The 12,127-nt window shown below is 38.1% G+C and overlaps 1 protein-coding gene across 1 annotated transcript in view; it reads right to left on the bottom strand.

Annotated features, from left to right (window-relative positions):
- Positions 1-1,409: 1,409 nt before the first annotated feature.
- Positions 1,410-12,127, bottom strand: part of LOC109910470 (insulin-like growth factor-binding protein 1) — a gene marked incomplete at both ends in the record, with an annotated part of 18,955 nt that continues 8,237 nt past the window's right edge. Inside the window, 2 exons of the mRNA XM_048593488.1 lie at positions 1,410-1,538; positions 11,389-11,597. Of these exons, the coding sequence (XP_048449445.1) occupies positions 1,410-1,538; positions 11,389-11,597 (338 nt within the window). The remainder of the gene's footprint in view (positions 1,539-11,388; positions 11,598-12,127) is intronic.

Below are 12,127 nucleotides of genomic sequence, written 5' to 3'. Positions count from 1 at the left end.
TAGTAGATGAAATGCATGTAGAATAAGGTAGTATACTTCACAAAATATTGCACCACACCAATTACTGTGGGAATTACTGTGGAATTGATGAATCTTGTGGAATTGGATTCCTCCCAAATTGCAAGTTTTTCTTTTCCCAGAATGCCCAAATCATATCTCAAAATAAAACAGGCATCTTAGACAAATATGTTTTCAGGAAATAACAGGATGTCATCAGAAACAACTGAAATTGAGTCTCACTTTGGAAAAGTTGAGACTAAAAGAAGATTTAGTATATTCCTGTTAGTGTGCCAGAGGGATGACAGCAGACATTTCCTTTACCATGTTGTAAGTTAGACAAGGCTGCTGCAGGAACCTGTACCAAATCTGAGTGATTCATGCAGGGTCTAAATCAGGGATGAGCTTATGCAGATTGTTAAACAGACAGATCTCAAAATTCTTCAAATTCTGCTTTGCCAATACTGCCAGAAAGGAGTCCATAGAGACAAATTATTTCCTATCATGGACGAGACATATCCATTAAACACAGATCTGCAGCTGGGGAGATCTGGAATCCTTTCTCTGAAAAAGCTTTTAGATTCATAGTCATAGACTCACGCAGCATGGAAACAGGCCCTTCAACCCAGTGTGTCTGTGCTGACCAACAAACACCAAACTACACTAATCACATTTACCTGCACTTGGTCCATAGCCTACTATGCCCTGGGAATTTAAGCACTCATTTTTGAGCCTACGCCAATTGAAAATTTCAACATTGAGATTGATAGGGTTTGTTACAGAAGACAATTATGAGGTATGAGTCTAAGATGTCGAGTTGGGATTGTGATATAAATCAACCATTATCTAATTCAGTGGTCAATCAATGGAGCTGAATGGCTGACTATTGTTTTTACAATTCCCTAGAGGACTGATTAACTCAGTTGATTAAAAAACTAGCCAGTTGTTCAGAACAATGTCAACAGCCAGGGTTTAATTCCCATTCTGACTGAGGCAGGCTTAAGAACTCCTACTTCATCCTGTCCCATGTTTGATGTGGAGTAATACCCCACTAGCCATATTACCAATTTGCTCTCTCTTTAAGAGAGAGTTGCTAAAAGTCCCTCATAGGATATGAAATACACAAAAACAAAATTTGCTGGAGAAACTCAGCAGGCCTGGCAATATCTATGGAAAGAAAATGGAATTAATGTTTTGGGTCCAGTTCTGAAGAAGGGCCACTGGAGTCTAAATATTAACTTTGTTTTCTCTCCTACAGATGCTACCTCACCTGCTGAGTTTCTTCAGCAATTTCTGTTTTTGTGCGTTTCAGATCTCCAGTATCGGTAGTTCTTTATTTTATTATCCATCATAGGCTATGGCTAATGACCTTCTTATCCCTCATTTTCTTTTAACTACAAAAAGCTACATACCTGTTTCAGGTTATAAAATCCTCTCTTGTCACAGTTTGGGATGTGAAATCTATAAAGTTCTTCATTAGTATGCTGTTGAATCAGAATGATCCTGTCAATGGCACGTTGCATTTCCTCCTGGCATGGACCCTGTGAAAAATCAATGCAGTATTGACATGATTTATTTTTTATCAGTTGCAATGTAAACTCCACAAAATTTATGGTAAAACACGAATGTAAATATCCTACATCAGTAACTCTTAGCTAATTCAAATACAACTAAAAATAATTCTTTTTTTAAGATTCATTCACAAGGTGAGGATGTCACTAGCTAGGCTAGCATTTAGTGGCCATTGTTAATTGCGTAGAGGGTAGCTAAGAGCTAACCAAATTGCTGTGGGTCAGAGTTACATATAGGCCAGACCAGGTAAGGGTGGCAATTTCCTTCCTTAAAGGACATTAGAGAACCAGATGGGTTTTTCCAACAATTGACAATTGAATCATGGTCACCATTAGACTCTTAATTCCAGATTTTGATTGCATTCAAATTCCACCATCTTCCATCGTAGGTTTCAAACCCAGGTCCCCAGAACATTACCTTGGTCTCTGGATTAACAGTGCAGCGATGACACCACTAGGCCATTGCCTTCCCATCATGTGAACTCATATAAAGCACGATAAAAATCCATGATTATAAACTGACTTTATTCATTCTTCTTATGCATGTTTTGTCAGCTGTGGCTTAGATGGTAGCAATTTCTCTTGTGGATTAGATGGTTGTGAGTTTAAGTCCACTTCGGGATTTGAGCACAAACTTTAGGTTGACAATCCAGTGCTACATTGTTGAAGCTACTGTCTCTTGGATGAACGTTAAATTTTGGCCTTGCCTGCCTTTTCAAATAAGTGCAAAAAATCACTTCTTGCTATCTAGAAGAAGAATGGGCAGTTAACCCCATTGTCTTGGCCAATATTTACCCTTAATTGACATGGCAAGACAAATTATGGTATAATTATTATTTTGCTGCTTCTTGGGCACAAATTGGTTGTTACTGTTCTTGCATGACAACAAGGACCAAATTTCAAAAGTACTTCATTGTTTATAAAGTACTTTGGGATGTTCTGAGGTCATGAAAGGCGTGAGATAAATGCAAGTTTTTATACTTATTTATAAACATTTCATAAAGGAATAAACACTCAATTATTCTATAATGACTATATCAAAATTATTTATCATTAGTAAGAGCATTATCAGGGCCACTTGCTGAGATATGTGTATCATCAACAGCCACGGATGAAGTGTCGGAAGTCGAGAGGTTAGCTAATGTGGTGCTATTATTTAGGAAAGGTTGTAAGGAAAAGCCAGGGAACTAAAGATCGGTGACCCTTAAGTCAGTAGTGGGAAATTTGTTGGAGGATATTCTGAAGACCAGGGTTTACATACATTTGGAAAGGCAAGGACAGATTAGGGATAGTCAACATGGCTTTTTGTGTAGGAAGTCATGTCTCACTAACTCAAATGAGTTGGATGTGAATATAGGAGGTATGGTCAGTAAATTTGCAAATGACACCAAACTGGGGTGTTGTTGACAGTGAAGAAGATTATCTTAGAGTCAACAGGACCTTGATCAGGTGGGCCAATGGGCTGAGGAGTGGCAGGTTTAGTTTAATTTAGATACATGTGAGGTGTTGCATTTTGGTAAGGCAAACAAGGCCAGGACTTATATTGTTGATGTTAGGGCCCTGGGGAGTGTTGCCTAACAATGAAACCTAGGGGTGGAGGTGCATAGCTTCTTGAAAGTGGAGTCACAGATAGACAGGATAGTGAAGATGGCATTTGGCACGTCTGCCTTCATTGGTCAGAACATTGAGTATATGAGTTGGAATGTCATGTTGTGGCTATGCAGGACATTGATGAGACCAACTTTAGAAAACAGTATACAATTCTGGCTGCCCTTCTTTAGGAAAGATGTTGTTAAATTTGAGAGGGAGAGGAGAAAATTTAAGAGGATGTTGTTGGCACTGGAAGGTTTGCGTTATAGGGAGAGGCTGAATAGGCTGGAGCATTTTTTCCCTGGAGCATCGGAGGCTGAGTAGTGACCTTATAAAGGTTTATAAAATTATGAATGGCATGGATAGGGTGAAAAGCCAAGGTCTTTTTCCTAGGGTAGGGAAGTTCAAAACTAGAAGGAATAGGTTTAAAGTGAGAGGGAAAGATTTAAAAAGGACCTGAAGGGTAAATTTTTCATGCAGAGTGTGGTGCATGTACAGAATGAGCTGCCAGAGAAGTGGTGGAGGCTGGTACAATTACAACTTTTAAAAGGAATGAGTATAACAGTTGGAAGGATTTAAAGGGATATGAACCAAATGCTGGCAAATGAAACTAGGTCAGATTGCGATATCTGGTCGGCATGGATGAGTTGGACCAAAAGGTCTGTTTCTGCGCTATATGTCTCTATGATTTTATAACATTCACAACCTGGAATACTTGGCTACTGATAAAATGGCAGGCTCTATTTAAAAGAGAACAAAATTGCATGCTTCAAATTTATGATAAATGGAACAAATTGATTTCAAGGAAGGAATCTGTATTTTTGTTCAGATGGTTATTACAAACCAGTTAAGTAGATTTTTAGAGATTGATGATCAACTAATTGCCATAGAATCACAGAATGGTTATAGCATCAGGGAATGTCATTCAGCCTGTCATGTCTGTTTGGATTCTCTGATAGCAATTTACCTAGTGCTACACAACTATTTTCCTTTCCAGCCTGCAAAATAGTTTGTTTTAATTTAACAATTCAATTCCCTTTTGAATGCCTTATTAAATTGAATATGCCTCCACTAGAGTCTCAGACCCTAACTGCTTGCTGTGTAGAAAAGTTTTCCATGTGCTGCCATTGTTTCTTTTTATCAAACATCTTAAGTCTGAGCCAACTGGTTTAAATTCATTGGCCAGTGGAAACAGCTTCTCCCTATCTACTCTGTTCAGGACCCCATAATTTTGAATAGTTTCCCAAATCCCCTCTCAACCTCCACATCTCAAAAGAGAACATTTCTCCTACCTATACATGTATTGATATCCTTGTCACCTGAATCATGAACAGCGATGGGCAAAAATGGACATAGTGCTCCAGTTAAGGTCAAATTAGAGTTTTAAATGGCGTTATCATAACTTCCTTGTTCTTGTGTTCTGTGCGTGAATTAACAAAGCCAAAGATACTGTATGCTGTACAAACTGCTCTCACAACCTGTCCTGCTACCTTCAGTTATGTATACACATATAGCCTCAGGTTGCTGTTCTCCTGCACCACCTTTAGAATTGCACCCTCTAAGTTATGTTTTTCTAGATGTTCTTCCTATTAAAATGAATCATTTCACACTTCTCTGCATATAATTTCATCTGCCATTTGTCCATCCATTCCACCTTTTGAATTTTAACACTATCTTCTTCCCAGTTCCGAGTGTCAATGTAAATTTGAAATTGTGCCTTGTACACTGAAGTCCTGGACATTAATACAGATCGCATTGAACAAGGGTGCTAATGCTGACCCCTTTGGAACTTCACTACAAGTCTGCCTCCTGTATGAAAAACAGCCTTTCACCATTACATTTTGTTGCCCTGCCAGTCAGCCAAATTTGTACCCATGTTGCTATTGTCTGTTTTATTACATAAGTTCTAACTTTGCTCGCAATTTTGCTGTGCAATAATTTATTAAATGTTTTTTGCAAGTCTGTGTACTCCACAACAATGGTATTACCCTCATCTCCCTTCTCTGTTGCCTCATCAAAATACTCTAGCAAGCCGTTAACCACATTTTTTACAAATCCTTGCTGGCTTTCGTGAATGAACCTATGATTAACTGAATGGATATTCATTTTGTCCTGACAGTTTCTCCACCATCAAGGTTAAGCTGGCTGGTGTACAGTTGCTGAGCTGTCTTCTTGTCGTTATTTGTTGGTAGGTTGTGGTGGTGGGTTTTCTGCCTGAAACCACTGTAAACCTTGATTGTGTTAGATAGACTCCAGGATTCTGATGTAGCAATGATGAAGATAAGGTGATATCTCAGACTCAGGGAAATTGGAGATTACAATACTCCCACCATCTTACTGCTTGTGTAAAAGTAGAAACTGTTGTCAAATTAAGTTTGAGAATTTGCTGCAATGTATTCGGTAGGTAGCTCGTACAACTGAGAGGCAGATGACTTTCTTCTGTGCTGTTATGACTCTCGATCTCTAACAGCTACAGTTTGTTGGCGATACTTGAGATATAAATTGAGTTGGCAGAGGTGTCAATTTTGAGAACTCTCTCCTGAATAGTGTTGAGCTTCATGAATGTTATTGCCTTGCAGCTGTAATCGTTTACTGAGTAGGGAGTAGTCCATCAACATTCTGACCTGGATATTGTAAAGGATGGGGAGATTTTGCGAGGTCAGTAGGTGAACCATTTATTGCAGAATATCCAGTCTCTGTTCTTCTATTAAAGGTGTTAAAATGACTAGTTCAGTTCAGCTGCTGGCCAATGTTGACCCCAAGTACGATAGGGTTCTTGGTGATGGCAGTGCCTGAAGATCATGGGAGTGATAGGGACTTTACTTGTTGCAGATGCCCATTGCCTAGCAGCTATTAGTCATAAATGTTAGCTTCAATTTGTCAGCCCAAACCTGGATGTCGTCTAGGTCCTGCTTTTATCCCCAGTGATATCAATTTTACTGCATGTCTGGATGAAACCTATGCTGAGGTTCTGAAATGATATGTCAAGATTACTAATTAATTGAAACTACCAGCTTTATAACCTTTGCTTTCTATAGTTTTGACCCAAAAGTAATATGTCTCAGGAAAAGTTTGCAAACATAGTCTCAGTTTAAAGATATCAAGTGTTTTTCTAAGCGATCAATAAGGGTAATGCTACTTATGTACTGATGTGACTGATCTCTAGCCTTTAGCCCTCAGTTTCTGAGAACAGTTGGGAAGAAAGGTATGTAGACATACGTCAATAGTGTTGACATTATCTACACATTCCTGATAATTTATCATTAGAGAAAAAGAATTAAAAGAAATGGATCTTCTGGGGAAGCAGTAGCTTGCTGAATCACATATTAAATACGAATGGAAAGCGACACCACTAAATCCTTAACTCTGCACTAATAGTTTCTGATCTTGACTTAGTCATTCAAAAGGCAATGAGTGGCAGGCAGATACTCAGTCATAATGAGCTACGTCAGGCCACCATCCTGTATCTCACAGTGAGGAATTGAAGGATGCCCATGACAGAGATCTGAGACCTGAGAGCAAATGATCCATTCGCTCTCATAGCCACCGAATAATGTTTGTGACAAGAAAACGTTTGTTATGCAGAAAAATTACCTCAAAAACATGCAATTGGAAAACATTAACAACAGAATGAAATTATGAATGAATATTACTAGATACTATTGATATGCTGAAGGAATTTGCTCATGATGTACTGAATACATATTTTCCATCTATGAGCTAGGTTTTTATAAAAGTAAATAATTTTTGTGCAAATTCATTTCCTTCTTGCAAGACACAATACAAGTGGCAACATTTTGGTTGCTGCATAAAGAGTTTGGACTTGCTGTCTGCCAACAAAACTGGCATAGCAGATAAACTCTCTGTTACAAAAAAAAACCCATTGCTCAGCAGTTTTGGTTATACACCTAGGTGACAATTTAAACGTCTATCCCTCATAATCTGTGCAGCGAGTAGAGACCAAAGTGGTGAGCGATGAGTCTACAATTTCATGATGATGTGAAAAAAGATTTCAGTAGTGGTGGGGACATGGTAAGCACTGAGGTATTTTTGATTTCAGGCACTAAGTATCTGGACGAAGCACTCCAAACTCAACTAATTTGTGCTTCAGTACTGAGTATAGACCTTCTTATTCTTCCAGTGAGATGTACCTGAACTTTTCTCAGAAAAACATATTGCACCATTCTGACATTTTCCAACTGTGGTACAAAGCTTATGACCTGTCTGACTGAGGATACAAATGGTTGCTACTTTACAAGCAGCTATTAGATTGTGTGTTAAAGATGCCTCACAAAATACTTATACAGCTCGCAGATAGAGTGATTGTCAACCATTAGACTGCACTGTATTGAAAATCACATCCCAGAGATGAAACAAGGTCTAATTTCGTAGACCACCAGGCTCACTGTCGTGAAAGCTTGAACAGTCTGAATGGCAACAATGGATCTAATTTCTGAAGAAGGGTCTAGGCCCGAAACGTCAGCTTTCCTGCTCCTCTGATGCTGCTTGGCCTGCTGTGTTCATCCAGCTCTACACCTTGTTATTTCAATGGATCTAACCAGCTGTATAGTTCTCAGAAAATTCCTTCATCAAAAATCCCTCCTACAGATCCTGGCAAATAGCCACTTGATGAAGGAGAAAAACACCAATCTCACTCCACTGATGTCAAATCACAGCCTATGTGCAGTAGTAAGTATTTAACTCAGTGATGTTTGTTTAAGAATGGATTAGAAGCTGCACTTTCTTTAATGTAACAGGATGCAAAATGTTTAGCAGCTACTACTGATTAGAAAAGGTGCTGTGTTAAAATAAGGATCTTTCGACTGTTATTAGTGGAACTAGACTATTTCACTGTCTCTTAACTGAAATACTTCTCTCCTGTTCTACAAACTGGAATTCTTCAATTAAGTAATTATCTGAAAGGAAAAGAAAAAAACTGCTCAAAAATAAGAAAATATCAGAGTCCATTCTCTTTTCAGTATCACTGCATTTATTGAAGGAAAATAATTAAATATGATTGAGGCATCAAAGGCTGTTCATCCTGTAATGTTTAATAAAGTTTAATAAAGAAAGCAATTATGCCTCCATGTGGTCATTTTAAGGCATTGCGTTGGATAGATTGGTACATTATGTTAATTTTATACATTTGTTGCTTCCATAGTTAATTTAACTGGATCATAGAAAACATTTTAAACAAATAATTCATTCAGGATTTTTGCTTCTTTTCCCTCTACTTTAGTCTTCCTTTTTCTCAATCTGTTTTCTACCTTTCTGATTCACAGTATTAAATGTCTGTGTGGCTGAGAGAGTCATTGCATTTTAAAGCACAGATGGAGGCCCTTTGGCCCATCATGTCCATGCCAGTCATCAAGCACCTGTCTACTGTAATCCTTTTTTCCAGCACCTAGCCATAGCTTTGTATGTTGTAGTGTTTCAAGTGTTCATCTAAAATCTTCTGAAATGTTGTGAGGGTTCTCGCTTCTCCCACCCTTTCAGGCAGTGAGTTCCTAATGCCCTCATACTCTCTAGATCAACAAAAATTCCTCAGAGCTTCTCTAAGCCTCCAGCCCTCAAATCTGTGCACCCTGCTTACTGAACCCTGTGTTAAGGAAAATAGTTACTTCAAACCGTTTTCCCTCAGCCTTCTTTGCTCTAAGAAAAACAACCTGGGTTTAGTCAAATTGTTGGATGATCTTCTATCTTCTCTCATTTTCCTCATCCTTCAGCTTTGAAAAGAGAGCAAGAGCTAAGGGAACAGAAATGTCCAAATAATGATTTCAGCAAAGCCTCCTCCTTAAGCAGACATCAAAACACACAGAGTGGCAAGTTTGCTCAATACAAAGGCACATAGGTAAGGAAGAGATTCATTCAAACAGTCAATTTTAACATATACAAACTCATGTAGGTTGTAGACGGCTTCCATTGCTTAAGAACATGAATAATGGTAGCAGAACAAATACATGTCAAAGTTCAATTATAGCTAATAACCAAGTGTACAGGAAGTTGATAAAGTTTGTGGTTAGTCAGATTCAGACTGAGTTCACCTATTAAATACAGGCTAGGAATGACTAAAGATACTATCAACATTATGAAGAGCTCATTTTGGTGATGGATGACATCTTGATATAGAAAACATCTGATGACATAATGGAATGAATCAAAGCATCAGTCTAGCAAATAAGGAAGGGCATCCCATTTAACGAACCAAAACATTGCAAAAGCTTCAGTTACTGTTATGTCGTTCATGTGAATCAAATCCTGTCCCATCTACCTTCTAAACTAGAAGCTGAGAAAATGTGCACAGACTCCATATTTGCTGATGCGGACAGAGTGGCAGCATACCATAACTAAGCAAGTTGCACAGTAATGGTGTAAGTTCTGTTCTTTGATAGCGGGCTTACAGCATTTAAGTTTAATTCTTCATATTTATTTATAGGTTTTACAGTGCTTTCTCACAATAATACAATCAAATGAATATTTAATGATTAATATTTGAGTCCTTGACTTTTCATTTATGGTACACTGATCCTTTGAGTTACTGTTGCATCTAGCTAAGCTGTAAGAGACAGTGTCCATACAGTTGGACATACCATAATGTTATGCAGATAACAAAAACATGATATGTGACTTACTTATGGCAGTTATGACATAAAACTGAACACAAGGAGACAAATGACAGCTAACACTGCTCTCGGTAGCTGAGGCCCCACCTCAGTTGAAAATGATCAAGACAAGGCTGACCAATTAATTATGGAATGATTGCATTAATTTAGCTATTCACTGTTTTATCATTTTAAGAATCATTTTTAAACATGACTAAGGAGGTTACCAGAATACTCCACTGTTGCAAGTCTTTAAGGTTGTCCACAATGCCAATTCCCATTAGCCTGGGGATTGTGTCTTAGAAATGCAAAATGTCACTGAAAAATTAGCTTTTTGATGTTTAGTACCAACAAAGAAATATAGAAAGACTTACAGCGCTAATGAAACCATTTGATTTATCATGACCTGGATGACTGAGTCTAATCTCACTTCCCCTCCCTTGATCCATATACCTCTAGAATATAGCATCTCCAGTATAAATCTGAGTGTTTTATGAAATGTGAAGCACTTTTAGACAGTGAGGACCAGACATCACCAATCTCTCAATGAAAAGATTTCTGTTCAACTCCCCTCTAATCCTTTGATCAGTTCTATGCACTTGGTTATTGGTTTCTTTGATATGGAAATGGGTCTTTCCCGTTGATGCTATTTCGGCCTCTCATACCTTTGTACCATTCAATTCAATCTTTTCTCAGCCTTCTCTTTTTCAGATATAAAAACTCCAGGCAATCTAATCTTTCCTCACAGATAAAATTCTTCAGGAAATAAAATTCTCCACTCTTGGCAATATCCTCATAAATAATCTTTGCATCTTCTCTAGTGCAGTTGCATCCTTTTTATATATGCAGCGACCAGAACAGTTCTGACAATTCTTTAACTGTCATCCAGTGTTTCGTATAGATAACATAGCCTCCCCTACTCCACTACTCTTGGCCTTGCCCAATAAAGTAAGTATCCTGCCTGCTTTCTTAACCACAATTTCTTGGGTGTTGTAATTCTACAAAATGTTACTGACCAGTATGTTCAAATTCACACGATGTTATTGAATTATGATTACTTCAGAGGTAGTCCCACAATTACTTAGCAATTTGAAGTAGTGAATGACTGGGCCTTATGGACCAGCAAGTTCAAGAATCAATACTATATTTTGTTCTCACTTCCTAGTCCAATCCACAGCAAAGTAGAGAACAATAATTGGCCTCCCTGCCCTTGGTTTCAGTGTGGAAAAGTTCCTAGTGTTCTAGTTCATAATTGTTAACGAGCTGCTGGAAAATTTAAATAAGGGTAAATAACTGATGAGGATATGATCATTTTAGCTGTGTTCTGTGCTGTGATTAAATAGACCACTCTCTCAGCAAATACCATTAGAACCATTGCCCAAAGTGAAACAGTGTCATTGAGAGAAAAGAGGAAATAGAGGAGAAAGTCTTTTTTTTAAGAAAGGAAAATAAGTGTAACCAGAGTTAATATTGTCTAGAATGTTATTTTGCATGAACAAGCTGCTGATATATTAAGTTAACCATCATGCAATGGAAAAGAAAGCCCAAGACACATGTTTATTATTGTTAGACTGAAAGTAATTTAATCAATAATTTTAACCAAATTCTAAGGAATTCGTGAGTTTTACCTGCTGCTCTCTTGGCTTTGGTTTGTAGTTAGTTCGTGCCCTCATGCCCATCCGTGCATCAGCTGAATTTAGCGTTTCAAACAGTCTGTCTTGTATGACATGCCCAGGAGCTGGTACAAATCTGAAGTTGGTGCCTGCTAACCGATCTTGGGTACCTTCTGTACCACCAGGACTAGGATTCACAGTTTCCATTTCAGATGCTTGAGTTTCTGAAAATGGCAGTTTTCACAGAACAATGACTTTTTCAAAACAAAAAGCAATATCAACAAAACTGCAGCTCGAAGATACATTAGAAAGATTGACCCTACTTAAAGAGTAAATGATAGCTCTACCTGAACAGGCAGGTAGATCTCCAAATAGTGCATCATTCAACAAGTGGTACATTTGACAATGTAATACTCTTCAGGAGGAATGAATTGGAATTATATATAGAGTGTTAGAAATGTACATATTGAATACAATTTCCAGTGCAGAAACAGTCCTTCAGCCCAAATGGGCTATACTAAAGTTAACACTCCACATAATCCATTGACAATATATTAATTTGAAATACAATAGCTGTGATAGAAGCATAAGAAAAAGAGTAGTTAGTTTAACCCGAGATAGTAGGAACTGCTGATGCTGGAGAATCCGAGACAACAAGGTGCAGAGCTGGATGAACACAGCAGGCCAAGCAGCATCATAGGAGCAGGAAGGCTGACGTTTCAGGCCTAGACCCTTCATCAGAAATGATGAAGGG

This window comes from Rhincodon typus, unplaced genomic scaffold, assembly GCF_021869965.1.
Source record: "Rhincodon typus isolate 14 unplaced genomic scaffold, sRhiTyp1.1 hic_rhity00002941, whole genome shotgun sequence".
In the NCBI taxonomy this organism is placed as follows: Eukaryota; Metazoa; Chordata; class Chondrichthyes; order Orectolobiformes; family Rhincodontidae; genus Rhincodon; species Rhincodon typus.
Note: the sequence above shows the minus strand (reverse complement) of the source record. Positions and strands in the feature narration are given on the sequence as shown.